Source organism: Halichondria panicea, chromosome 15 (assembly GCF_963675165.1).
Source record: "Halichondria panicea chromosome 15, odHalPani1.1, whole genome shotgun sequence".
Classification (NCBI taxonomy): Eukaryota; Metazoa; Porifera; class Demospongiae; order Suberitida; family Halichondriidae; genus Halichondria; species Halichondria panicea.
Genome location: NC_087391.1, coordinates 2,353,980 through 2,379,125, shown reverse-complemented (window position 1 = coordinate 2,379,125; position 25,146 = coordinate 2,353,980). Strand labels below are relative to the sequence as shown.

Below are 25,146 nucleotides of genomic sequence, written 5' to 3'. Positions count from 1 at the left end.
TCACCCACCCATCTCCATTCACCCACCCCCAACGGCACTGCCCATGCTAGGGAAAATTCAGTAGTGTAAAATGTGGCACCATGCTATAGAATGTGGCACCATAGTTATGATCACCATACTATACAAGTGGCTGGCATACATCATCTGCATTATCACTAGGGTGAGCACAGTCCATGCGGACACCTGGTGAACGCATCACTCTATTTACTATTATGGTTATTGTTGTGTTTTGTTGTAATAAGTGCGGACACTAGTATTTTGCAAGGCGCGGGCTCAAAGCTCTAGGGCCTGCTGGCATGGCACTCGGTGAACTCAATTGCATAACTCACACCCCTAAGCAACTAGGGTACACTTGGTGAACGCATCACCTCTAAGGCCTAAGAGCCTACTGACACTCGGTGAACGCATCACCTCCAATACATAAGCCCACTGGCACCCCTGTCCATGCGGACACCCGGTGAACGCATCACCCCAATGCATAAGCTGCTGGTAGGGTCAGTTCAATCACTCGGTGAACGCATCACCCCCAATGCTGCACACACGTCTAAGCAACTACAGTCCACGCGGACAATGGTATCATGCACAAGCCGCTGCCTTGCTGGCATCCATACACCCCGAAAGGTCGCGCAGTACCATGCATGGGTTCAGCATTCTATACAAGAACACGCACCCACTAAGGTCCACGCAGACCAATGGGTACACGCCCACAGCACAATAATCGATCCTAACCCATGCCTCCATGCATACAGGTTCGGGCTTTGGCACACCCCCCCCCCCGTCACGTCCCTAACATCCGTGGGATTAACCGCCAGCGGGACAACGCCACTCCCAACTGCTCACTGCAAGACCATCGTCGTGGCCCCGGGCCTCCCTGCTCTCGATCGAACCATGGTCGAACTTATCCTGGCAGAGCTATTTGTGGACCTGGCGGAACTACCCCCCGCAAAAGGCCACGCACCAGCCGCCACCAACAGGCCTCTCGATTCGCTGACCCAGCCAGCAAACCCAGTAAAAAACCAAAACGGCTCATCCCGGACCTAGGCACCTGGGTGCAGTGCTTCTCACTATACACAGCAGTGCTACTAACGAAGCACCCCCATAGGGCAACGTCCATAATGCTATACCAGAAAAATATAGGCTACCTCAGCCAGAGATTCCGCTGGCCAACCTGGGTGCTATATGACTACAGCTTCTGGCAGGAGACGGCTGACCTGGGCAAGATAGACTGGTCCCAGCTGGACTACGGTCTCCATGCCAAATACTTCCACCATATAAACTCCTCGCTGGACGCATGGTGCTCCATCTGTCACTCGGGAGAACACCGCCAAGGGAACTGCCCACTCACAGACCAAAAACAGCCGTCGACTGGGGAACCTATCAGAAAACACCAGAACACTTCCCAGTCCACAGCTCCCAAACGCTCTTTGCCTGCTCGCTCACTGCCAGACGGAACCCCGATCTGCCATAATTTTAACTTTGGGAACGGCGTATGCAGATTTGGCCCTAAGTGCACCTTCGCGCATGTCTGCTGGCGCTGCCAAGGTCCCCACCCCAAGACCAGAAATGACCATCCCATCGGAGTCTGCATTCGACCCATCCTCCCACCTATGTTTCAATGACGTGTCAGTGGACAATATTGCTGATCCCCAAGTGGTCAAGGTTCGCCTGAAAGCATCTAAAACAGATCCGTTTCGCCAAGGGATCGAAATAGTCCTTGGCCGAACCAATAATCCTCTGTGCCCAGTGACAGCGTTGCTGTCATACTTCGCGCTCCGAGGTAACCGTCAGGGTTTTCTATTTTTATTTGCGGACGGACGCCCTCTCACCAAGTCTAGATTTGTGTCCCAAGTCCGAGACGCTCTTTCGCGCCTGGGCGTGGACTCCTCTAGGTACGCTGGCCACTCATTTCGGATTGGGGCCGCCACTGCTGCCGAGGCCCACGGTCTCAGCGAACCTGTCATCCAAATGCTGGGCAGATGGAAAAGCTCGACATACCAACTCTATATTCGCACCCCAAGGGACAAACTCGCTAGCTATTCAGCAGTTATTAGTACAGAACCCGCACCTTAATTGATGTAACTATGTTTATGTGACGTACCTATATATAATTACTACTTCGTAAATACTCTGTGGACTCAGATAAATTGATTCTCTTTGGAGGGGGCTCGTAACCTAGCTACTCACCTAATTTATTCCCTCGTCCTGGGGATTAATGATATTCATTGACCCAAAATTAACCGCAGGGAATTTGCAGCTAATCATATTCATAGACGGCCTCCTCCTCCTACGCTGCTCCACCCCTCCAACTCCCCACAAGGCTGATGGGTAGATGAGGGATTACCGCTGATTGACGCTTCGGAGCGTAGCCAACAGAAGTTAAACGGAGTTAATGGGGCGGAGCGGCCTAGCAAACATTATCTACTCCGGCGCATGACTAGTAAGCACTGCCTCGTGGTGAGATTGGCTGAGCAATATAAAATTTGGACTGCTGTCTTTGCTGTTTCCCTCCCAACCCATTTTCCCCATTTATTTTATTTTATTTTATTGTAGTTACTTCTAATTTTCTCCGGTATGTTCATACCGTGATGGGGCACCGTAGGAGGGGGCTCGTAACCTAGTTACTCACCTAATTTATTCCCTCGTCCTGTGATTAATGATATTCATTGACCCAAAATTAACCGCAGGGAATTTGCAGCTAATCATATTCCTCCTCCTACGCTGCTCCTAAAATACCACAGCAAAATTTAACTTAGTCTCATGAATCAGCCAACTTAGTCTCATAAATCAGCCGCACCTGACAGGAGAGAGTCTGAGCACTTTAGTCTTCTTTTGGCAGGGACGGAATTCCGACCTGACCAATCAGATCAATTAAACGATTAGAGACCGACAAGAAGCATAATTATGTGTATTATGTTCTCATTGTTGTAGGATAGGTGAATGCAAATCCTATACATCACACCCTCCTAGCTCCTTCTGGTATGAGGTTACAACTGAACCTCCGGATGCCATCGAGGCTTATAAGCCTCGCCTGAAAAAAAATCAGCTTGGCTATTGAAGCACATTGGGATGATCAGGGGAAGCCATGGGTGCTTCCCACTGTCACATTGACTGTGTTAAAGAGCTGCTCTCCTCGGTGCATGGACCTGGCTGATGAGGTAACACTAAACTGATGTTTCTATAGGCAGCATGTTTGTGACCATCACGTCATTTGCTAGTAATGGTTGGAGTGGTCGCTATGAAATACCTAAGGCACTAACATTGCTTTGGCGGATTTGTGATTGCTTAATTTTCTTATTCACTGCAATGCCTATAACTTCACAGAGCAATTATTTCCTTATACCGGGTAAATTTTCGCTATTTGGCAACGCGTGGAAGAATATTCGCGGTTTAATGCCAGCAATCCACACCCACCAAGAGTTTTGCATGCTCAGGTTGGCTGTTTCACAAATGGGCCATAAATGAGGGTGCATTGCAATCCATTCATTGTCATTGTGAAACGGTATGCTATAAACGTAGCATTATTAAGTAGAGCAAAACAAGAATACATAATTTATAGAAACAAACACACTAACAGACACGTACAATGACTGACTACCATACAGTGACACTATATATATATAACCTGTCACCGCCTACATGCCTGCCTCAGGTTAATTATTGTGTCCAAACAAGTCAAATCCAAATATGAGTGTACATACAAAATCAATATCATTTCATAGTTGCAAAAATGCGAGGTTGATCTAGCTGAGCAGCAGCAGTGAGGTTTCGATCATATATCTCTTCAGTAATTTGCTGAACTACAAAACCATCATCCCTCGTTCTCAACTTGTATCGGCGAACCACAAAGAGGAACAACACAAATCCAAACAAAATGAGCACGGCTATTACAGACCATTGAATGATGATGCAGTACTCACTAGTACATAAACTACTACTAAATATGGCATCAAAAAAAATAGAGCCAGCATACTTAACGTACACCAAACCAACAAGCAACCCTCTCGTATTGTATGGTGACTGAGCACATGCAAACTCCAATTCTGCTGGTAAGAAAACCACAGACAGCAAACCACAAGACACTGGGGAAATAACATCAATTGATGAACTAGGGACAAGTTCACAGTAATTAAGAATGGCTAAAATAAGGCACACAACACAAATGGTTACGATAAGGAAGTATGTAGCTTCAAATCTTTTCAGAGTACCAGGAAATTTGCCTCGGGCTAAAAGATAAATCAAAAATTCTTGCACCAACATTCCAATGAAGAAACTTACTGGAACAATGTAGCTAAACAGAAAAACAATGGTATTTTCACATTCGGTTAGCGAGGAAAATGTGATAGTCTTTCTACTAATACTTAGAGCAGTAAAGAAGTAATATGCAAACAACGTTGTTAAACGAAGATAAAATACACGAAATACTGTTTTCACATCTTCAACTTGCTCTGTAGTGAACGGTCCACCATACTTTGACTTGCCAAGATCTAGTCTAGAAGGTATGTCTTCCTCCCAATATGTGAGAGCACTGCGATTGAGGGGAGCCTTGTGCTTGGCAGAAAACTTGAGAACTTGATAGATGGTTTTCAGAGACTGAGTTGCTTTTGGTTCAACTACCAGACACTTCGAGGAGAGACAAAAATCCGAAATTAGAATAATACTCATACAAAACACAGAGAAAAAGCTCAGTATCTGGTTATAAGTCAGGTTGTACTTTTCATCAACACATTCATTTTAATATCGTACAATACTATAACTATCCAATAGCTGGCAACAACAAGAAAATAATGCCAATTAAGAAAGCTACTAATGTTTTCTGAAGAAGCTTCAGGCATTTGATCAAGACCTAGCTGGACAGAGGTAGATAAGAAAGCTCCATATCCTAACAAAGATAGGCTAGCAATGACACTGAAAATTGAAAGCTTAAGACTGTTACTGTTAAACAACTCAGTTGTCAATATGAGCACACATGTCACCGAAGTCGACAAGAAGATTAGAAAAATACCAATTTGTGAACCTTCAAGTTTCCGAGTTTAGCATCAGCCAGCCAACCTGATAATGGAGCCGAAATGACAAGAAAACATACAAGTACAATGGCTATCAGCAGTATCGACACATACAATGGACTTGATGAAAAATAACCAGTGAATCGACCAGAAAACAATAGCAGGGTAGTCGCAAATGACAAGTTGACCAACAGATTCCATACCAAGACCAAGTAGGCTCCCTTAGAGTAGAACCATCTGGCTTTCCATTTACAAGTTCTTTTCTTGTTTCCACGAGCATTGATAGCCATCAAAGATATATTATATTACACCCGAGAAGCAACTCCAGTAAGTGTACGTATAGCAAAATAATAATAACACAGATTCTTGGCCAATACTTCTTTACAACTATTACACTACGTACTTGGTCATAGCTAATAGAGCACTAACACTCAAGCAACAGATATGTTGATGGATGCCTAATAAGGACAAGCATGATTGTGACACTATAAATAACTCAAGCAATATGCTCTTAAAATACCACAGCAAGATTCAACTTAGTCTCATGAATCAGCCAACTTAGTCTCATAAATCAGCCGCACCTGACAGGAGAGAGTCTGAGCACTTTAGTCTTCTTTTGGCTGGGACGGAATTCCGACCTGACCAATCAGATCAATTAAACGATTAGAGACCGACAAGAAGCATAATTATGTGTATTATGTTCTCATTGTTGTAGGATAGGTGAACTCCACTTATATATTGCATATCCTATACCTAGCTCACACCCGCCTAGCTCCTTCTGGGGTATGAGGTTACAACTGAACCTCCGGATGCCATCGACGCTTACAAGAAAGAACCCTCATCTGAAAAAAATCAGCCTGGCTATTGAAGCACATTGGGATGATCAGGGGAAGCTATGGGTGCTTCCCACTGTCCTGAGGGTCGCATTGACTGTGTTAGAGAGCTGCTCTCCTCGGTGCATGGACATGGCTGATGAGGGAATACTAAACTGATGTTTCTATAGGCAGCATGTTTGTGACCATCACGTCATTTGCTAGTAATGGTTGGAGTGGTCGCTATGAGATACCTAAGGCACTAACATTGCTTTTGGCGGATTTGTGACTTGCTTAATTTTCTTGTTCACTGCAATGCCTATAACTTCACAGAGCAGTTATTTCCTTATACCGGGGAAATTTTCGCTATTTGGCAATGCGTGGAAGAATATTCACGTTTTAATGCCAGCAAACCACACCCACCAAGAGTTTTGCATGCTCAGGTTGGCTGTACGTTTCACAAATGGGCCATAAATGAGGGTGCATTGCAATCCATTCATTGTCATTGTGAAACAGTATGCTATAAACGTAGCATTATTAAGTAGAGCAAAACAAGAATACATAATTTATAGAAACAAACACACTAACAGACACGTACAATGACTGACTACTATACAGTGACACTATATATATATAACCTGTCACCGCCTACATGCCTGCCTCAGGTTAATTATTGTGTCCAAACAAGTCAAATCCAAAATGAGTGTACCGTATATCTTCTAATTTATCGGACACTTCTAATTACCCCGGACACTCTTTTGGGCAATTTTCGTTGTTCTAATACAATGGACACTCCAGTACTTAGTCTGTTCCAATTATACCCGGACAATTTACAAAATAATTATTTTTTGCTGTCCGATAAATTAGAAGATATACGGTACATACAAAATCAATATCATTTCATAGTTGCAAAAATGCGTGGTTGATCTAGCTGAGCAGCAGCAGTGAGGTTTCGATCGTATATCTCTTCAATAATTTGCTGAGCTACAAAACCATCGTCCCTCGTTCTCAACTTGTATCGGCGAACCACGAAGAGGAACAACACAAATCCAAACAAAATGAGCACGGCTATTACAGACCATTGAATGATGATGCAGTACTCACTAGTACATAAACTACTCATTAAAATACTAAATATGGCATCAAAAAAAATAGAGCCAACATACTTAACGTACACCAAACCAACAAGCAACCCTCTCATATTGTATGGTGACTGAGCGCATGCAAACTCCAATTCTGCTGGTAAGAAAACCACAGACAGCAAACCACAAGACACTGGGAAAATAACATCAATTGATGAACTAGGGACAAGTTCACAGTAATTAAGAATGGCTAAAATAAGACACACAACACAAATGGTTATGATAAGGAAGTATGTAGCTTCAAATCTTTTTAGAGTACCAGGAAATTTGCCTCGGGCTAAAGGATAAATCAAAAATTCTTGCACCAACATTCCAATGAAGAAACTTACTGGAACAATGTAGCTAAACAGAAAAACAATGATATTTTCACATTCGGTTAGCGAGGAAAATGTGATAGTCTTTGTATTAATACTTAGAGCAGTAAAGAAGTAATATGCAAACAACGTTGTTAAACCAAGAGAAAAGACACGAAATACTGTTTTCACATCTTCAACTTGCTCTGTAGTGAACGGTCCACCATACCTTGACTTGCCAAGATCTAGTCTAGAAGGTATGTCTTCCTCCCAATATGTGAGAGCACTGCGATTGAGGGGAGCCTTGTGCTTGGCAGCAAACTTGAGAACTTGATAGATGGTTTTCAGAGACTGAGTTGCTTTTGGTTCAACTACCAGACACTTCGAGGAGAGACAAAAATTCGAAATTAGAACAATACTCATACAAAACACAGAGAAAAAGCTCAGTATCTGGTTATAAGTCAGGTAGTACGTTTCATCAACACATTCATTTTTAATATCGTGCAATACTATAACTATCCAATAGCTGGCAATAACAATAAAATAATGCCAATTAAGAAAGCTACTAATGTTTTCTGAAGAAGCTTCAGGCATTTGATCAAGACCTAGCTGGACAGAGGTAGATAAGAAAGCTCCATATCCTAACAAAGATAGGCTAGCAATGACACTGAAAATTGAAAGCTTAAGACTGTTACTGTTAAACAACTCAGTTGTCAACATGAGCACACATGTCACCAAAGTCGACAAAAAGATTAGAAAAATACCGATTTTGTGAACCTTCAAGTTTCCGAGTTTAGAATCAGCCAGCCAACCTGATAATGGAGCCGAAATGACAAGAGAACATACAAGTACAATCACTATCAGTATGAACACATACGGACTTGATGCAAGATAACCAATTATTGATTGACCAAAACACAATAGCAGGGTAGTAGCAAATGAGAAGTTGACCAGCAGATTCCATACCAAGACCAAGTAGGCTCCCTTAGAGTAGAACCATCTGACTCTCCATTTACAAGTTCTTTTCTTGTTTCCACGAGCACTGACAGCCATCAAAGAAATATATTACTCCCAGTTGTTGACAAGCAACACTCTAGCAAATGTACGTATAATTATTATTATAGCTTGGCCAAAAACTATTATATACTACATAGACTAGTGGTCATAGCTAGTAGAGCATAAATATTCAGGAAACACAGTCACTGCACTATTGATTGCATTCCATTCTAATGATGCCTAATAAGCATGATTGTGACTATGGTTACACATACTTCATAATCATTAATTAGCAGGTAGTGCTAATAGTAGGGTTGGGTCGAAAACAGCAAAAAGCCCCCCTTTGCCATGGATCTTAGTCGGATGCCACCGCCCGTTGCACGGAAGGAGGTCAGAATCAAGCCTATCTATGCCCTCAAGTGATATTCTGGTTTCTGGTCCCAAAGTTTCTCTAATTGCATGCGGGCGGACAGCTTTTATCATATTCATTATTTGCTTGTTCCACCTTATGAATATCATGTTTGCAAAATGAATATCATTAACACACTATATTGTGACATGTGGACCATTGTGACATGTGTACTAGCCTCCTTCACCGGCCTTCATCGACTGCTTGCGCATGCGCCAAATTATTTCCCGTAAAATTTTCTATTATTACAGAATTCATCAGAGAAAATATCCTAAAAGTCATACACAGAGCTATATAGCTAGCTAGCTAGAGACAGAGCTGTAGGTTTGTTGTACAGCCATTTTCTTCTGATAGAATCAGTAGCAGTAGTATAGTAGACTTTCACCAAAGTTAATGTTAAACGGGCGTGGCCTGTCCATATAGGCTCTTGTCAGCTTTCACTCCGTTCAGACGATTGTCATCCACACTGTTGCAGGCTGTGAGCCTTTTGTTAACATAGCAGGCTAAGGGTAGCTATCAGAGAATGCTATCCGATGGGCTAGAAACCTTCAATAGAACTTTCTATCTACTTCCTTCAATCCACTTCCGTTCGTTGTGATGCCATAGTTTTACTGAGAATATACGATGTTATCCAAAGCCCCCAGATACCGGGGGGATATTAGCGCATGCGCAAGCAGTCGATACCAAGCCCACTTCCCTAAGTGAAGTGGGAAGTGCGGCCTGGTATCGAGGCTATATGTGTACTAGTAGTAGAAATAATGAGATAGAAATCCAATCTGATGCAGGCGGTGGACCAGAAACTGGACTTGGAGTGGCCTAATCGTTTTCCCTCAAGTTTGTGGAAGCATACTGTATTTACTTGATTAAACGCTCCTAGCAACATTTGTAGAGGGGGCGTTTAAACGAGATGGGCGGTTATTTGAAATGGGCGTTTATTGTTATGTCTATTTCACCTTCTTGCACAGCAGCAGTCATTATGCTATTCTTCGCTGCTGCCACAGCTCTCAGCTTAAATCGTAAGTGGTAGGAATGGTGTTTCTCCCTATGTGTCAGTATCTCTCTCTTTGCCGTCATGAATATTTTATGCTGCCATGCTTGCAACTGGTTTCACGTGCTACTTCAGCTCCACCCACAGTGCCACGTCCCACATGGACGTTTATTGACAAAGACAGAGCTTTTACATCGGCGTTTAAACAAGTAAATACGGTAATTATAGATAAACAAAACGGATTTGACCATTAACCTGTCAAAGTTCCAGGAAATTTACCTCGGGCTATTAGCAAAAATTCTCGCAAAAAAATTCAAAACAGTGTGTTTTAGGAGTGCACTAAACAATGGTTAATGGCAACAGTAGGGCTGAGGTTCTTGGGTGTGGTTGCATCAGGTAATTGACTGCGCATGCGCAGTAGGGTTGCCATGCACGTGCAGTATCAGTTACCTTGGTAGAGAAGCGATCTCCAGTAGCCGTTTCTTTCTGTTGTAATCAGTATTAGAACTATCTCTCAGTCAACAGTTGCTGGTTCAATGAAAGCACCGCAGGTGCTGATGCCTCGATGGAGATGCCAAAGCTACATAACATAAAGCTACTAATAGCTTTTATGCACATGATAAACAATTTAATTTTGCTGCATGCAAAAACTCAGAGAGTGGGTAATGATCGACCATGATTTTTGTTAAAAACGATCGATGCCAAAAGTTCAAGTATAAAATTTAATGGCTGCATTAAGCAGAGCCTTGCAGCTCTCTTCTCACTCTTGCTACCAATAGCTAGCGTTCTAGTACAGAGCTAACTACTAAGTAGAGTAGCAACACTCGGTAAACAAGTTTGGCTACGTGCTCTTCTGAAAAGGCTGCAATGGCATTCCAAGTAGGCATAACTCGAGAACGAAGCATTATTTTGCAAATCCACGAATTAAAATCCAAGTAAACATGACTAGAAGCCTATAGAAACTCTTACTTGCACTTGATTCATCCCTGAGCAGCTGTAGCAGTCTACACACACACACACACAGACACACAAACACACTACCGTATACCTCGCTAGCGCAGCGCACCCAGGCATAAAAATGCAGAATAGCTATCCTTTCCACATTCAAGCTACCTTTGTGCTTTCTCAAGTCGAGCTCCGGACTACCATGCCCCGTCGTTCCCCCCCTCTACCTACGAGTGCACGGGCCTGCTGGGCCTTACAGAACGCAGCCCTGGATCTCCTCTTGGACAACCGTCATCTCTCCCACTCTGGCACAAAGGCTACCCGGGCAGCTCGTCTCTGGGCACACCTACGGAGCAAACCAGCGACTGTGGACGACGCTACGGAGGAAGACACGGGCACCGGCACAGACCCTGGCGACGACACCACTGAGGACCCTCGCTCAAACTGAAACGTGAAAAAAAAACTTCCTCTCTTTGGTTGGAGGACTGTACACACTTACCTACGTATAATAGCTCAAGGCAATAGGGTACTCCTTCAGAACACAGATTTTAAACACAAACACTACTACAAATTGCAGTCAGTCTGACAATAACCAAACTAGAGTATTGAAGTGCTAATTTAAAACCCTCCGCTGTTGACATTAGGGATATTCCATGTCAACCTCAACACACAAAAATCGCACCCCCTCAGATTTCAACAAAACTTGTCATAATAGATACCTTAATTACCATAAGTTATATAACCATATCCAATTTTAGTCCCATAATGTCTTAGTTACAAGCCCATGAAAATTCACCAAAAGTTACAAATTTTGTTCACCTACTTGACCTACGCTCATAGAGCATACCTTCGGCCACTGTTACTCCTTCTGATAATTTTGCATGGCCTTTCGCCATCTCTTTTTTTAACCATTACGTACTATTTTCCGCCTTGTATAAGTTTTGTGATGGGATCAGAAGATATGGACATTGCACACACACAGACACAATCAGATTTACCGTATCCCTCGAGGCATAATTATTGTCCTCATTTACTTGGTAGAGTGTGATCAGGGTTTTCTAGGTCCTCTGCTGGTGATAGTTGGGTCAGTTTAGAATAGACATGCATGTTAATTATAGCAATATAGCATGCAGCTTTAATAAGTCACAGCCTGAGTCACAGTATGCATGCCTAGGAAACTTATTTGACCTCATACACATCTGAAGGTGTGGTCTCCAATCAGTATAAAATCTCTATCTGGCTAGTGCTGGCTCAGCTCTCAGCTATCCAGCAAGTTACAGTAAGCTTAGGGGGGTGCTTGAGCACCCTGAGCCCCTAACTGAATACGCCCCTGATACATGCATGTACAGAGCATAGTAAAACATGACATCAAGTGACGTGCACTTCCAATCCATTTTTCTATGGTCATACCTCCTCTGGATTGCATGCATGTGTATACCTCCCACTGAACTGGTAAATTCCTAATAAGGAGCTAGCATGATTGTGTCAGCCTGCAACTAATGATTATACACATACCTCTAATAGCGATAATAAAGCACTTTTGCAGCTCACTTGGAAGTTTAGGAAAATAGAAAATGCAAAGCAACTATCTTGAGATACATGGAAAAGATCTTTGATATGTGGTGCCATGGCTTGCTTACAAATGTAAGCTTCTCTCAAGTAGTTTTTGCATTTTACTATTTGCCCCAAACTTCCAAGTGAGATGCAAAGCACAAGTCACAAAATGTAATGGTAGAAATAATTATTGAGAAGGGTCTTAGACATGTACATACAATGCCACGATCTCTGGCTACAATAATCTGAAGGACCATATACCAACGAAAACAGCTAGACATTGCAAGTACACTTCAGGGCAAAAGATAACTAATTTCCACAGTATAATACTGTGGAGATTTGTAGGAGGTCATCGATTAATGCAAGCTTGGACCAAGCTTGGTGATTTCAAGCTACAAAACACACATTCCATTCTCAGTGCAACTCACGCTCCAGTTTTCCGGGTAGAGAATAGGTGAGTTGGTTAGCTCCATCCCCAAACACTCGCTCACCCCCCATTGTATGATAGACTTGGCCTCATGGTGGTCGAACACACGGGACAGGACTACGTGCACCCAGGACATGTGTAGCACATGACGATCTGTGCATGGAAAGCACAAAATTATGCAATCGTATCATCATGTACGGAACTACACTATAGACTTAAGTACGCTTTGGGAGTAGTCTTTCTTCTAATTATAGCATCGCAAAAAATGAATTATGACTTTTCAGTGGCGCACAAGTATAGAACAAAACAAACCAATTTGGGAGGAGTGTGGGAAAATAAGGGAAGCATGGCCCTTACATTGGAGTGGCGCTTAGTAGCCGTTCCACGAGGCTATAATAATTATGTACGCTTAACCTCAATTGCATTATAATCATTTACTACTGAACCCACACAGTCATTATACTTAATGAAACAAAAGTCTATCTGATGGCTTGATCTTCAAGGCATGTATAGATGTACAATGTAGAAGTTTTAATTAGTATTTTGCATTTCCTGTCAATGTAAAAGGGGGTAGATCTGCAATGAAGTCAAGAGTTCACAAGGGCTGCTTCTGGCAGTACAGTGCCAGCTTTGCAGTTCTTTCTTGGCTCTTGTAGCTAACAAACAGCTAGCGCTTTAGCGCATGGCTAACTCATAAGTTGAATAGAACGTTTGTGCGAACAGATAAAGCTTCTGAAGAGACTGCAACAGCCTTCATTGTAGCCATAACTCGAGAAAGAAGCTTTAGTTTGCAAATCCACAAATCAAAATCTAAGAGAACGTGGCTAGAAGCTGTTAGTTTTCGTGTGTGTGTGTATTCCAGTTGTAACTACTTAGAATACACACACACACAATCAGTATCCTTCGTGCAGCTACGCCTCGAGGCATAATAACCTAAATGCCGTATAGCCCATACGTTAGACCAGAGTTGGTGCATAACTTTACGTACCATTGATCTGTTGCCTTGAAGCATCTAATACACTCTGCAGGTGTTTTTTGACAGGTTTGACAATGTGTACCTGTAGGGAAAAGAGGTATAATTATTAGATATGAGTAACTGAAAGTATATACCTACACTAAAACGTTTGCACAACAAAAAAAAACATCCATGAATGTGGCTAGTATTTACTTGTTTCTCTTCAATAGTCTCCAAGACAAGAATGAGATCATCCCACACACTTTTCAACTGCTTAGTATTTTCTGCTGCCCACCAGAAAACCTGCCCCTCCGAGCAAATATCACTGGTCTTGCAGTCTAGGGCTGACAGCAACACACAGTTAACTAGATACATGCAACGCTTCCGAGAAAAAGGATTGGCACTAACCAGCCCTTCTTGGATCACTCGCCAAAATGTACTTTTGACTCGAATATCGACCAATGGGGAAAGACTAAGAACAGAATGCACAAAGGGGTTGGAAAAGGGGGAAGACTTGTCATGTTGGACAAATACATCTCGAAAACAGCAAAGAATTGTTAAGATAAATTCTAATTGGATTTGCTCGACGTTGACTCTTCCCAAATACACCGCCTCGACTAAGGACCATATCTTCTCTGCTCTATGAGTATGCAAAGAGGTGATAAAACGTGGAAGGATGGAGCTTGCAAGAACAAAACACATCTTGGCATCGCTGAGTTTTAATACACCCAAGGCCTGCTCGAAAACGCAGGAAAAATCAGAACCACCCTTCTCCAAACATTCAACAGATATTTTTTGAAATATTTCAGACACAAAAGTTAAAACAAATTGAGCGTTGAAATTGGTTTCTTCACTAGGAGCAGACAAGCTGTTACCGACACTTTTAAAAAGAGAAGACAAATACTGCACCACACACACTTGCGCAACACCATCTGAGGAAAGGAGTGACAATAGATTTTGGATAGCAGTCGTACAAGGAGATAGAATCTGGATTTGTGTTTCAGTAGACCTCTGTATAATTTGAAGGTACGGTCCAATAATTCCATCAACGACGGATTGGTAAATACTCGTAATATTTAACTTGCTTGATGCAGTGTACTGAGCAAGCATTCTCAAGTATCCTAACAAATGGTTATGAGGAATCTGCTCAACTGTTGTAGAGTCCTGAAGAAGTTTAATGCATTTGGAGACAATCTTCTTGTAAACATCTTGAGGGGAGATACCAGCATCTTCAAGAAGTCCTATCTCTACAGACGATTTCCAACACTCCATGATCTTGGACAGTGGAGATCTAGATGATATATGTACCAAACACAGAGACCTTGTACTCTGATAGGGATAAGGGCCAAAAGTAGTCGAGTCCACGTGGTCAGTGTCGGGTAGCCGGGTAGGGATCGGCAAATTCCCCTAACTTTTTGCACTTTATTATGGGCGTAGCTTGTTAGGTGTACATTTTATTTGCTACTGTCCGGCTACTGTACATAAATTATTATCTGTCTATATTATAAGAGCTATACTAGAGATGGTGAGTCAAGTGTGTACGCATACATGAATGAGTGTAGGCTTAGAGCCTGTTTTACACTAGACTCTTATTTCTCTTTTGACAGGCTACAAATCTGAAAGTATGTACCGTTGACGATGCCCTTAAAGCAAAGTTGAAGGCATTTCGGCTCAGGAAAGAGAAAAACAATGCTGCAATTGTCAGTAAGTATAACTATACCACCTATTACAATTGCTTGTTGTGGCCTTTTACTAGGCCTAACCTTAACCATAGACGTAGACAGTGGCTATCTATGCCTTATTCATCAAGGCTTATTCCTCAGTGAAGATCGATGGTAAAGCTATGACGATAATTGAAGATACATCCTTTGATGAAGAAGACTTGACGGTAAGTTAAAGGGACTGTAGAGAAGTTAGTTCCTTTGTTTGTGTAAAGGTGTTTCTATGACCTTATTAGCCATTCTGGTATATAGTGCTGATTTACAGATGCCACAGTACCATATAAAGAAAGACCTCCATGTACTCTTTCTTCTCGATGTTTAGCTACTGTTGTATAATATAATAAATGTTTGGTTACCATGTCTTGCCTTATAGTGGTGAGGTTGGCAGTTTCCTTGCCTAAAAATTATATTATTGTACAGGATTGCAGTGTGGACGACTTAGTACAGGAGTTGCCTACTCATCTACCTCGCTACGTGGCTTACAGCTACTGTTATAAGCATGATGATGGACGAGTGTCCTACCCTCTCTGCTTCTTCTTTGTCAGCCCAGAAGGTACCAACAGCTTGTGTGTGAAAACATATATAGTACAATTATTACAGTCTATATCTCCAAATTTCAGGTGTAAAACCAGAGCTGCAGATGATGTATGCCGGGTCAAAACTATCTCTTGTCAACGAAATGAATTTCACTAAGGTCGGCTCAATCAGTATAGTTGTTTGTATCATAATAATCGCTTGGTTAGCACCATTTTTCACATTATGTTTGTCTATAATCTCCAACAGGTGTTTGAGTTTCGTAGTGTTGAAGACCTTACTGAAGAAGCTCTCATTACGAAGCTAAAATTTTTTAGGTGATTGAGACTTGTGTATAATTATACAATTTTTGTTTGGATTGGTAGTTTGCACATAGTGTGTGAGTGTGACGTTTTCAGTTTAATATAATAATAATAGTGACACAAGCATTTTTGTAAGTAATAATGTGGGTAGATTAGTACAAACAGTTAACGTCACTCAATTTTTAACAGCCATAATTACTATTCACCCTAAATCCTCTTTGAAAAAATTAAAGTTCATGATATACTTCCGTGATCCATTAAGTGAGAGCTGTTACCAGAGCAACCATCATACTGTACGAAGGAAGAAATACAAAAGGCATGTACGTATACTCTTGATCGATGCATAATTATAGCCTAACACTTTACATTGCCAAAGCACATAATCAGGGTGTCACATGGATTTTGAAGTAGAGGAGGGAAATAAGAAAAGTAACTAGAAAATGTTGCTAAAAAAAGGTCAACTGTTTTTCAATACCCTGTTAGTATGTGAAGTTGCCAGCTATGGACTCCAACTAGTACCTGAATGCAAATTTTAGGGGGGGGGTATCCCCCTTTCCCCTGTATGACACCCTGATAATATTATAGTATCCTAGCCGCAACCCTCAAAAAGATGTGGTCTAGCTATAACTATTGAGGCTAGAAATATCCATACACTCTTCTCAGCCGTAATTTTCACTTACTTGTATAAATAGACCAGGAATGATACTACATAGAAGCCGATCTTGACAAAGCCCTCTCGTGTGTATAGTGACAGCTGTGCCCTGTTCATGACCTCGGTGGGATCGTACAGCCCCACACCGGACATCCCACTCGGCCGACGAAGGTATCTGCAAAGTAATATTGGGCACTGAGGTAGTAACATGTAAAAACACATGTAATAATTCCGAATAATTATTTTATTGTTACATGTAATTATAAATATTTTGCTGCACCACATAATTATTGAGTTTTAGACACCCTGGCAAGTATTTTATTACGTAACAGCTAAATTAACGAGTGCTCAAAGCATCGCAGTGCTAAATGCCTTGGGGCATGTTTTATTTCGCAATGTTTGGTAATAGAGAAAGAGTTGTGTACAAGGTAGCAAGAAATGGATTAGCCTCGATCCCAGGCTGCACTTCCCACTTCACTTAGGGAAGTGGGCCTGGTATCGACTGCTTGCGCATGCGCTAATATCCCCCCGGTATCTGGGGGCTTTGGATAACACCGTATTATGCTCAGTAAAACTATGACATCACAACGAACGGAAGTGGATTGAAGGAAGTAGATAGAAAGTTCGATTGAAGGGGTCTAGCCATCGGATAGCATTCTCTGATAGCTACCCCTAGTCTGCTATGTTAACAGAAGACTGACAGCCTGCAACAGTATGGATGACAATCGTCTGAACGGAGTGAAAGCTGACAAGAGCCTATATGGACAGGCCACGCCCATTTAACATTAACTTTGGTGAAAGTCTACTATACTACTGCTACTGATTCTCAGAAGAAAATAGCTGTACAACAAACCTACACAGCTCTGTCTCTAGCTAGCTAGCTATATAGCTCTGTGTATGACTTTTAGGATATTTTCTCTGATCAATTCTGTATTATAGGAAAATTTACGGTAAAAAATATCCAATAATTTGGCGCATGCGCAAGCAGGCCTTCTTTTCTATGAAGGCCGGTGAAGGAGGCTAGAAATGGATTTGCCAGGATCTCATACACGCGGGGTTAATTACACATGTGCATGACATTGAGAAAAGGGGTGGACGAGCTCAAACAGTACATGTGATGGAATTCAAGAGTCGATCGAATATTCAGGGAGGATCCCATGGGCCCAGTGGAAAGTCTGATACGACTAGAAGTTAAGCACAGTTAAACACCATTATTCATTACACAGGAGTGCCAATGAATAATAAAAAGGCAGAGCACTGAATGCAGCTCTTTTCTCATTCTTGTAGCTGCCATAGCTAGTGCGAGGCTGTCGAATATCAACTTCGTACAAACAGATTTTGCTACGCAAGAGTGTGAAGAACCGAAACAGCAATCAATATAGCCATGTAGAACGAAGCTTGATTCTGCAAATCCACTAATCAAAATCCAATAAACGTGGCTAGAACCCTATAAAAACTTAAATGTAGTTGCATTGCCACATGTATATCTATGCGGCTAAAACATGTATACAGTCGGGTATATATCCTTTCTGTCACAACGATTGTGAATAACGATCTGTGTATGTGCCCATCTAACTGACCTCCATATGTGATAGGCGAGGAGTGGGATGTTGAATATGAAAGTGAACCAAAAGCCACACCCCAGGAGGAGCACTGTGATGAGGATGTGGATACCATACTCAGGAAGCACCAGCTATGGGGTAAAAAGACCGATTGTAATGTCTCGGATAAAGTGGATCTACTTATTATATGCACATCAGAGTTACGAAAAATCTACACGTGTTTAAACTTGCACACTGCAACTGAAAGGTCAAGTTGTGCATTAGCCGAAGCTTAAAGAGAATTAATGGACCCCTTGCTGAGAAAAATAAATCACACGCTTGTTGGTATATAAAGTCAGCAATTCCCCTATAGTGCACACAGATTATCCTAAACGGCCGACTCACGCGGTTGAGGTTAGTACAGAAGTCAACTGGGTTCCGATAATCATTCTTGAGCTCATCCAACATGATCAGCTGTATAGAAAATAAAGTATACAGTGGTACTGGAAGATAACCATTCACAACTATATACAGTAATCAGGGAAAGGAAAATTAATTAGATAACTGATTCCAATTGGTCACCACCTAACTTGTTCCACTTACATGCCAGACCATCATGAACAGCAGGACAATAGCTAGTATCATTACTAGCAGAAATATAAAGAAATCTGTTCCCAGCATCTTTCTTCCAGTTAGCTCAATATGCAGAGTAACACAAAAAACAAACAGAAAAGCAAATGCTCTGACAGGCCCGCGGTATAACCTCGAAAAAGCGCTGCCAATATTAATTAGGGTGGAGACTAAAGATAAATTATGATACGCCCACTTTAGGGAAGAACCATGTACCTCATTGGGCTTACTGGAGGAATAGCCAGTGGAAAATCAAGTGTGTCTGCTGTTTTAGAGGAGCTTGGCTCTCCCATTATTGATGCTGATCTTATAGCAAGAGAAGGTGAAATCATATAGGGTCAAATCAACCTCAATGATTTAATAGCCATGAACATTCTGGTGAATGACCCCGAGAGGGTATCATTGTCACTACACGTACACCACCCTTGTACCTAGTAGTTAAACACGTACATGTTTATGTGATACACCATATAAATATAGTGGTGCAATCAGGAAAGCCATCATGGCAGCTGATAGTGGAGTACTTTGGTCGTGAGATTCTTCTTCCAGGCAGTGAGCAACTAGACAGGGCAAGACTAGGCAAGATAGTGTTTGGAGATGAGGAGAAAAGAAGAAAGCTAAACAGTTTCACTCATCCCTACATACAGAGAGCCATTCTATGGCAAGTATTGAAGAATTTCCTGAAAGGTTAGTAGACAACCATGTATAGTCTTATGCTCAAGTTTGGATTTTATATAGGGTCAACAATTTTATAAGGTACATGAAAAAAAGACTCCAAAAGCATTGTTTAATAGGTTCTGGTTTTTTTTTTTCTAGGATCAATTCCCTTAAGCTTGACCCAACTCTTGTTCTGTTCCTGTTTTTATGAAACGGACATAATAATTATTATTATGGTGTTCATTCAGGTGAATCCTTTGTGATACTTGTGTCTCCCTTGCTCTATGAATCTGGAGCTTACACAAAGAAACTTAACAAGATTGTGGTAGTTAGTTGGTGAGTATCAATTCTCCTCACATAATTGCCCAAACATAAGACTGTGATTCATAGCCACAGTGATATAATATAAGACAGTGATTCTTATAAAAATTGGTCATGCATTGTGTGTATAGACCCGTAATAAACCATAGTTACATAACATGTTGCACTGGCACTCAATCAATGATGCTGATACCACATTTATATAACCCTCTGCATGCCCCCCACATCACACAGCACTGAGGAGCAGCAGTTGGAGAGGCTGATGGCACGAGACTCACTTAACCAGGATGAGGCTCTTCAGAGAGTGAATGCACAGATGCCTCTGTCTGAGAAGGTCAGGAAGGCAGACATTGTGTTGGATAACTCTTGTGACAAAGGTCTCCTAAGACAACAGGCTTGCAATCTGTATTATGACCTCCTGAGAACAACTGTTCGTCAGAGATATGCAAGAAAACTATTTGCAGTTTTATTGTGTGTCACCTTAGTTTACTGGGTCATTTCATTGGTTTTGTAATAGCGTATACATTAGCATGAGACTATTAGCATGAGACTCCTCGTGTTTTGTAAAATACAGTGGAACCCCTCTATAACAGACAACTTTGGGGATTAATGTTTTGGCCTTTATACAGAGGTGGCCTTTGTTGAGAGGTTGTTTTGTACACAAACTGTTCATTTGGGACCTGGGTGCCTGGCCGTTATATTGCAACTGGCCTTTATTCGGAGGTAGTTGTTAACAGAGGTTCCGAATTATACAAAACGTCCTACAACAAGAACAACAAGGCCGCCTCTGCATAATTATACTGGCCTGGCCTGATCCAATGCACAAACAATAGCTGTTATAATTAGCTACGCATGAATCATGAATTATTGGATGTTCTGAGCCTAACTGTTCCACAAAAATTTGTTTTTAAGATTTGAGTGCCACATCTTTTAGTGTGACTACACATTCCCGATTAATAGGGAGGCTAACAAATAGCTAGCGCTTTAGTGCAGGGCTAACTCATAACTCTAGCCCAATAAAAGCTTTAGTTCGAAATCCGCGAATCAAATCCAAGAACATGGCTATAGAAGCTGCAACTGTTGAGCAATAAATTATTACAGTTACAGCTGGAACATGCACACACACACACAGCTTTACCGTATCCCTCTTACGGCTACGCCTCAGGGCATAATTAGCTAACACATAATTGTATGATAATTATTGATGAACAAGGAATACCGATAATGTATATACACTAGTGTGTAACAGATGGGATTGATGTGTAAACAGATCTGATAGTGTCGTAAGCACCAAGTACATACAGTTTACCAGACATTTCAATGCAATGACAACGCTCCATATCCTCGGGAAGGCCACCACATTGTGTCCACTGGTCTTTAGTGGGATCGTACATATGGATGCTTGAGATATCGTTACCTCCAAATAGGGCATCATCAATACCCCCCACAGACAGGAGGGTGTTGCCGATGGCGATGGAAGACGACCGACGAAATGGCACACTTGCGACAGCTTCCCACAGATCAGAACTAGCTCGTGATATGAGGGAGGGTACACAAGCTCGAAACACTTCTTTAGTGATTTGACCTACAAGATACAGTGTGTATCCAATTAGGCAAGTGCTGTAGTCATCATAAGTGCGGGGAAGTGGTTCGGCTGTGATCCATTTGATACTTGAGTTCAGAATGCACACATCAGCTATCCTAATGTTCTTTGAGTTACGTCCACCGATAATGATCAGATGGTTCTGATATTCAACAACTGCTGGTACAATTAATGCTTTTGGCATGCGGGGAAGTGACTGGACCCATTGCTGAGAGCTCTCATCGAATGTTAGGATGGTATCCATTTTCTCTTTAGTAGACTTGTCCAGACCTCCGACCACTAGCAGTCGACCTCTCAGTGTTGCTATGGTGAAGTCCATCACTGGAGGAGGTGGCAGTTCATCCCAGCTATCCTTATCTGGTGTGTACACTAGCACAGTCTCAGTCCTGTTACTCACACCTCTCACGTATACCTTCTCATTGATAGCCACAGGTTGATTGATCACTCTTATCCCCTCTGGCGTGGGCTTGCATCTTATCCAGTTGAAGGTAATGGCAGTAGGAACAGTTTGTCGTGGTGTGGTCGACTTGTGTGCGTTTCTAGCGCTCGAGTCAACAATATTGATTGGTTGTGGGGTTTTTCTTGCGGTTGTCTGTAAAAGTAGAATAAATTTTGAACACTACATACAGGGTTTGCACAGTCTAATTGCAACAAAAACAACTTTGCAATAAAAACAAAAAGCGTTGAGTGTTCCTTATATAATATTGAACCCTTTGGACCACTGGTACCCCATATAAGGAACGCTCAACCCTCAAAGCTTCTTGTTGATATTGCAAAGATTCTGCAAATCCTTGTATAATGTATACATTCAAGAGTAGATAACTCGTATTTACTCTTGATACATTATAATCACAAATTTGTTGGTAAACATTAATTATGCCTCGAGTCGTAGCTGCACGAGGGATACAACTGTGTGTGTGTGTATTCCAGCTGCAATACAACGAAAACTAACAGCTTCTATACACTTCTAGCCACATTCTCTTGACAGCTGTCAAGCTCGTGTTCATTTATTCATGTCAAAAACACAGAATGGTAACTTTAGACAGCTGAGATATTTCCGTTTTCCGTTTCTTTCTTTTCCATGCACCCCCTAATGGCTATGCTTTCTACCAGGAGTGCATATAAATATGTTTCTACCTGTAATGAAGTGTTATTATCTGCAGAAAACTGATAATTATCTAATTGTGGTTTGGCAAGGCATTGTAACCCCAGAGGAGGTCTGACAGGCGCGGTGCAGCTCAATCAATTAGCCTCTGATTACTCTTAGCAAAAACATACGACGTGGGCGATGCATGGGCGGAAAATTTTTGTTCAATCACAGACTAATTGCCTGAGCTGCACCGTGCCTGTCGTACCTCCTCTGTGTAACCCTGCTTCTATCAGGCTTCTCCTTAAATCTCAGATGGACCTTTGTTTTTTGTTTCCATTAAGCTCCTCTTCTATTATGACTGTGTGGTTCAGTGTCAACAATAAATTATACAAAGCAAACTAATTACCTCTTCTATATACCACTCTTAAGCGAAAGCAAAACATGAGGAGAGGCATTAGCACAGCGTAGTTTGCAACACTCGTATTGATAGTTGTTGCTATACCGACCCGTTACCCCACCCACTGACATTGCTACCCTTCTCAAGGTGTCATACAGGATTTTTAAGTAGAAGGAAGGAGTAGTTTCTCACAGGCCCTCGCACTTGGAATTTGGCAGCTTTCCAAAGAAGTAAATATTATATAAGTTTACGCTTTCGCTTTAAAACAGCTGTCAAGCACAAGTCAGGAAAGGCACGAGGTGCCATCATGTGATGAGATTATATTTTATTAATTAACCTGGCGATCATTACCATAATCATTACCATAATTACATTAAAATGATCAAAGCGTGGTCAAAAAAACTCGGCTATGGACACTCAGTGCAAATTTTAGGGGGGGGGGGGGGGTATCCCCCCTTTCCCCTGTTTTTGACGCTCTGCTTCTTGTGGGTATACAAAACTATTATTTCTAGACAACGTCAACCAAAAGCACACTCGACCATGAAAATTATTTGTACAAGACAATACATTTTGAGGCACAACTACATGTATGCATTCACCTTTCTCTGTCCTGAGCCCTGAGGTGTGTCCTCCCGATGCTGTATCTGTAGAGACCTTACTGAACTGGAGAGACAATCAATTTCTCTGCGTTGAACTTCCAACTGTTCTTGTTGGAGAGTGGCCAGTTCTTCTAGTCCACAAACTTGCTCTCGTTTCTCAGCTTGAAGACGATTGTTAGATGCTTGTAATTGGGTAATATGAGTGTCTTTCGCATTTAATTGACCTGATATTTCAAACATGTTTCTCTGAAGTTGATTAATTCCAAAATCTCTTTGTTCAATTTCCTCCAAGTGCAGTACTTTGTATGCGTCAATTTGAGCTTGTTTCTCGTTGGCAACTCTTGCAACATGTTGTATCTCTTTTTCCTTCACAGCAACTTGTTGAATCAGTTCCAGCTTGGTTTGAGTGCAGTTCTGAGGGAGTGTTGTTCCAACCTCCTCCAATCCTCTTAACACCACCACAGCAGACGGTCGATCTTCTTGGTCATACTCTAGGCAAGCGAGGGTCAACTGTATTAGGGGGTGGGTCTCACCAAGAGCTGCTTTCATTGGCACGATGTAATTTTCACGACGTTCAACTTCTGAGCGAGCAACCAACCTTCGAGTAGCAGGGTCTCGATATGTTGCAGGTTTGAGATCTTTGGGGAAGATTTGTGTCAGTGTAAAGAGAGATAGCACACCAAAGGAGAAGATATCTATGGCAGTGTTGTATCGTGTGACCCCTTCCTCTTGAGCTGCCTCTGGTGGCATGTACACACCAGTGCCTGGCATTTGAGTCATCGACGCAGCTAGCTGGCCAGGCTAAATGTTCACAATCCTAGAAACACCCAAGTCTGCTATCTTGGCATTGAGACCGTTATCGACCAGAATGTTCTTGGCAGACAGATCACGATGGACAATGGGTGGAGTGCGGCTGTGCAGATAGACCACCCCTCGGCCAATCCCCATCAAAAGGTGCACTTTAAGGTCGATAGGAATGTTGGGGCTGGTTTCCAAAAAGTTGTCGAGGCTGGTTTGTAGCTTCTCCATCAGTAGGACGGGGAGTTGGGCTCCAGGGAGATAGCACACCCCCAGGAACTGTACTATGTGAGGGTGACGGAGCTGGCTCATCAGCTTACACTCCTTCACAAAATCAGTGACCCATTTCTCAACCTGTGGGGACAAAAATCAGCCAGTTAATAATTACTGGCTGATTTTTATTATTATGCTGGCTAAAAAAATAGTAGTGTACCTGTACTTACGTACCTGCTGTGGAGAGCCCAGGTTGACAAGCTGTTGGTGCAATTTCTTGGCAGCTACCGTTGCTCCAGGTATCTCCACCTCTTCCACACTGCCATAAGCACCTGCTCCTAGTACACGTCCAGTCAACTCAACTGTAGCGACTATGAACTGTTCCAACTCGGGAGCAATGATTCTAGCCATCTTGTAGGTGAGGGAACAGACGTTGAGAACGGTTAACAAGTGATCACGATCAGCATCAAGGTAGTATTGTAGACCTTATCAGCTGAAGAATGCAATAATTATCGATTACTACTTGGTTTACTTCCGTAGTAGTTTTAGCCACACCCACCGCCC

At 42.1% G+C, this 25,146-nt stretch overlaps 5 protein-coding genes and 1 pseudogene across 10 annotated transcripts in view; 2 read left to right on the top strand and 4 right to left on the bottom strand.

The window, feature by feature from the left end:
* Positions 1 to 14,928, bottom strand: part of LOC135348965 (probable methyltransferase TARBP1) — a 69,386-nt gene extending 54,458 nt beyond the window's left edge. For 2 of the 5 annotated variants that reach the window (XM_064547374.1, XM_064547373.1), the window contains exons 1-3: positions 13,738 to 14,927; positions 13,558 to 13,627; positions 12,571 to 12,722 (exon numbers count right to left, since the gene is read on the bottom strand). In XM_064547374.1, coding sequence (XP_064403444.1) covers positions 12,571 to 12,722; positions 13,558 to 13,627; positions 13,738 to 14,796 — 1,281 coding nt within the window. In that variant the 5' untranslated portion in view covers positions 14,797 to 14,927. Of the gene's footprint in view, positions 1 to 12,570; positions 12,723 to 13,557; positions 13,628 to 13,737 lie in introns of those variants that run through there. The other 3 variants (XR_010398832.1, XM_064547375.1, XM_064547376.1) reach the window with 3 other exon arrangements.
* LOC135348978 (uncharacterized) lies at positions 131 to 6,697 on the bottom strand. The gene has a single exon (XM_064547410.1). It carries the CDS (start codon positions 4,660 to 4,662, stop codon positions 3,709 to 3,711), a length of 954 nt encoding a protein of 317 aa, XP_064403480.1. The 5' UTR covers positions 4,663 to 6,697; the 3' UTR covers positions 131 to 3,708.
* Positions 14,912 to 16,204, top strand: LOC135348980 (glia maturation factor beta-like). Its single transcript, XM_064547414.1, has 6 exons — positions 14,912 to 15,049; positions 15,132 to 15,228; positions 15,348 to 15,412; positions 15,666 to 15,798; positions 15,866 to 15,939; positions 16,029 to 16,204. The coding sequence occupies exons 1-6, from the start codon at positions 15,047 to 15,049 to the stop codon at positions 16,098 to 16,100; spliced, it is 444 nt and encodes a 147-aa protein (XP_064403484.1). The 5' UTR covers positions 14,912 to 15,046; the 3' UTR covers positions 16,101 to 16,204.
* Positions 16,171 to 19,015, bottom strand: LOC135348981 (protein cornichon homolog 1-like). Its single transcript, XM_064547415.1, has 5 exons — positions 18,878 to 19,015; positions 18,680 to 18,748; positions 18,314 to 18,426; positions 16,762 to 16,908; positions 16,171 to 16,372 (listed from the first exon to the last, which is right to left on the bottom strand). The coding sequence occupies exons 1-5, from the start codon at positions 18,953 to 18,955 to the stop codon at positions 16,339 to 16,341; spliced, it is 441 nt and encodes a 146-aa protein (XP_064403485.1). The 5' UTR covers positions 18,956 to 19,015; the 3' UTR covers positions 16,171 to 16,338.
* A 4-nt stretch (positions 19,016 to 19,019) lies between these two features.
* Positions 19,020 to 20,527, top strand: LOC135348979 (dephospho-CoA kinase-like). 2 transcript variants are annotated; one of them, XM_064547412.1, is made up of 4 exons: positions 19,020 to 19,226; positions 19,397 to 19,591; positions 19,810 to 19,897; positions 20,117 to 20,527. In XM_064547412.1, the coding sequence occupies exons 1-4, from the start codon at positions 19,115 to 19,117 to the stop codon at positions 20,394 to 20,396; spliced, it is 675 nt and encodes a 224-aa protein (XP_064403482.1). In that variant the 5' UTR covers positions 19,020 to 19,114; the 3' UTR covers positions 20,397 to 20,527. The 2 variants fall into 2 exon arrangements, with proteins under 2 accessions (XP_064403482.1, XP_064403481.1); XM_064547411.1 differs by having other exon boundaries at positions 19,061 to 19,226; positions 19,385 to 19,591.
* Positions 20,528 to 21,054: 527 nt separating this feature from the next.
* On the bottom strand, positions 21,055 to 25,107 carry LOC135348971 (probable serine/threonine-protein kinase drkD; annotated as a pseudogene).
* Positions 25,108 to 25,146: the final 39 nt, after the last annotated feature.